The following is a 2,137-nucleotide window of genomic DNA, read 5'->3' on the forward strand; positions in this document are numbered from 1 at the left end:
AAACGAAAGAAATAGAGTTTCAGCTTGATAAATATGGAAAAGAAATTGTTAAATAATGCCTTTAGTGTATATCAATTATATTCACACTACATTGGTCATACTAGCACTAGTATACTGGATTTTTAATTGGATCAAATTCAAACAACACTTATGGCCAGTAGACAACTTTAGCCAAAAATATAGGTTCTCGAGGTTTACCCATGATGAGTATGGCGAAAAACTTGCTGAAATGACCTCTACAGAGATTGCGATTGAAGTTCAGCACCTTATTACGCGACGCCTCTGTGACATCAACAGTTGAAGCTTCATAAAGGAGAAAAGCGTCCTTTCAACTTCTTGTTTCAGTTTTACGTGAATCGCATCCGTACTCAATGTCGATTATTTTAATGGGATCGCTGTACATTTACACCTGAAGTTACGAAGACCTAGTTTTCATTCGAAGATTGTAAATTTCTATATAAATCTGCTCTTAAATCAAATTACTCAAACAGCAGTGAGCAATCAGGGAGTACTCGTCTGATTCATAGAAGAATACTGTAATTCAATGACAATGGCGTTCCGGGTATTAGGTGCAACACCATTAATTATGGTTATCCTGGTGGGGTCTCTCACTGTGAATGTAGCTGGATGGACTGCTGCTCATGCCACCTTTTATGGTGGAAGCGATGCATCTCAAACAATGGGTAACTGAATCTTAATATTATAAACTCTCTGACATGCTGCAGCATCATTATAGTCGCGGCTACTATATATTGTTTCAGCTAATTGTTATCATTTAATTAGAAACTGACCACTATGATCATCTGCTTGTATTTCAGGAGGTGCATGTGGGTATGGGAACTTGTATAGCAGTGGTTATGGCACCAACACTGCTGCCCTCAGTACTGCTTTGTTCAATGATGGCCAGATTTGTGGAGCATGTTTTCAGATCAAGTGTGACGCCTCTAAAGTCCCTCAATGGTGTCTGCCCGGAAACAGATCGATTATCGTTACCGCAACCAATTTCTGCCCGCCGAATAACGCTTTGCCCAATGACAATGGAGGGTGGTGCAACGTACCACTTCAGCATTTCGACATGTCACAGCCTGCCTTCTTGCAGATTGCTCAATACAAGGCCGGCATTGTGCCTGTTCTCTACAGAAGGTATGTAGGTCATAATTTACCATTACCCGAATGCACACACTTTCAATTATGAAATTTCCATGGTGCGTTTTTCGATTAGATCTTGTCACATATATTGTAATTGAACTGCGTGATTTTAACGGAATCGATGCAGGGTCCCATGCAAGAAGAAGGGAGGAATACAGTTCACAATAAATGGGCATGACTACTTTGAGCTGGTTTTGATAAGTAATGTTGGGGGAAGAGGTGACGTGAAGGCAGCGTGGATAAAAGGGTCAAACAGTACCGAATGGGAACCCATGAAGAGAAACTGGGGAGCGAACTGGCAAAGCAATTCTTATCTGAATGGACAGAGTTTATCTTTCAGAGTGACCATAAGCAGTGGAAAAACGCTCACCATGTACAATGTAGCCCCAGCTGATTGGCAATTTGGACAAACATTCGCTGCGTCTCAACAGTTTAAATGAATGGCGTTCACTGCTATTTGGGGATTGGGTTAAATAATTCTGATCGAATCAGAGCATTATTCTAATAAAATGTAGATGGTTGCAAGCATTAACGTTTCTCGTTCTGATCCTCTCATATTATCACTGTAAATCGCGTTGGTATATCGTGTTTTCGTAGAATGTCTATGTGGATGTGGAGAAGCTTACCCCGAAGAAATTTAATTTGCTTTCTTCCTATCTGTTGAGTTATCTTGGATGTTTTATAATTTTTCTTCGTTGAATTCTGTTTCAATTGCTTATAATTTGCTTTTAATGAATGTTAAAACGTTCGTTGATTTCTGTTTCAATTGTTTATAATTTGCTTTTAATGAAGGTTAAAATGTTTTAAATGGTGTTTATTTTATGATCCTTGAATAAATGTTATATAAGTTGAATCTAAAATCCTAAAAATAATTCGACTATTATGTAATATGTTTTTAAGAGAAAAATTAATTGGAGTTAGGACTTTGTTGTCTTAAAAATCTAGGTTTCTTATTTGGATTTAATTTTTTCATGTGATTAATGCAATT

The 2,137-nt window shown here is 37.7% G+C and overlaps 1 protein-coding gene across 1 annotated transcript; it reads left to right on the forward strand.

The window, feature by feature from the left end:
• The first annotated feature begins 565 nt into the window (after window positions 1-565).
• Window positions 566-1,589, forward strand: LOC149248413 (expansin-A10-like). The gene is made up of 3 exons (XM_089456045.1): window positions 566-683; window positions 819-1,143; window positions 1,277-1,589. Exons 1-3 carry the CDS (start codon window positions 587-589, stop codon window positions 1,587-1,589), a joined length of 735 nt encoding a protein of 244 aa, XP_089312171.1. The 5' UTR covers window positions 566-586.
• The last annotated feature ends 548 nt before the right edge of the window (window positions 1,590-2,137 follow it).

This window comes from Pinus tabuliformis, chromosome 7, assembly GCF_031772625.1.
Source record: "Pinus tabuliformis cultivar Carrire ecotype Pingquan chromosome 7, CPIR1, whole genome shotgun sequence".
In the NCBI taxonomy this organism is placed as follows: Eukaryota; Viridiplantae; Streptophyta; class Pinopsida; order Pinales; family Pinaceae; genus Pinus; species Pinus tabuliformis.

Excerpts from the sequence above, each read along its gene's own strand:
- LOC149248413 (XM_089456045.1), top strand. The coding sequence starts at position 587 with ATGGTTATCCTGGTGGGGTCTCTCACTGTGAATGTAGCTGGATGGACT. Across the intron at positions 684-818 it reads CGATGCATCTCAAACAATGG|GAGGTGCATGTGGGTATGGG; the intron begins GTAACTGAATCT and ends CTTGTATTTCAG. Across the intron at positions 1,144-1,276 it reads GTGCCTGTTCTCTACAGAAG|GGTCCCATGCAAGAAGAAGG; the intron begins GTATGTAGGTCA and ends GAATCGATGCAG.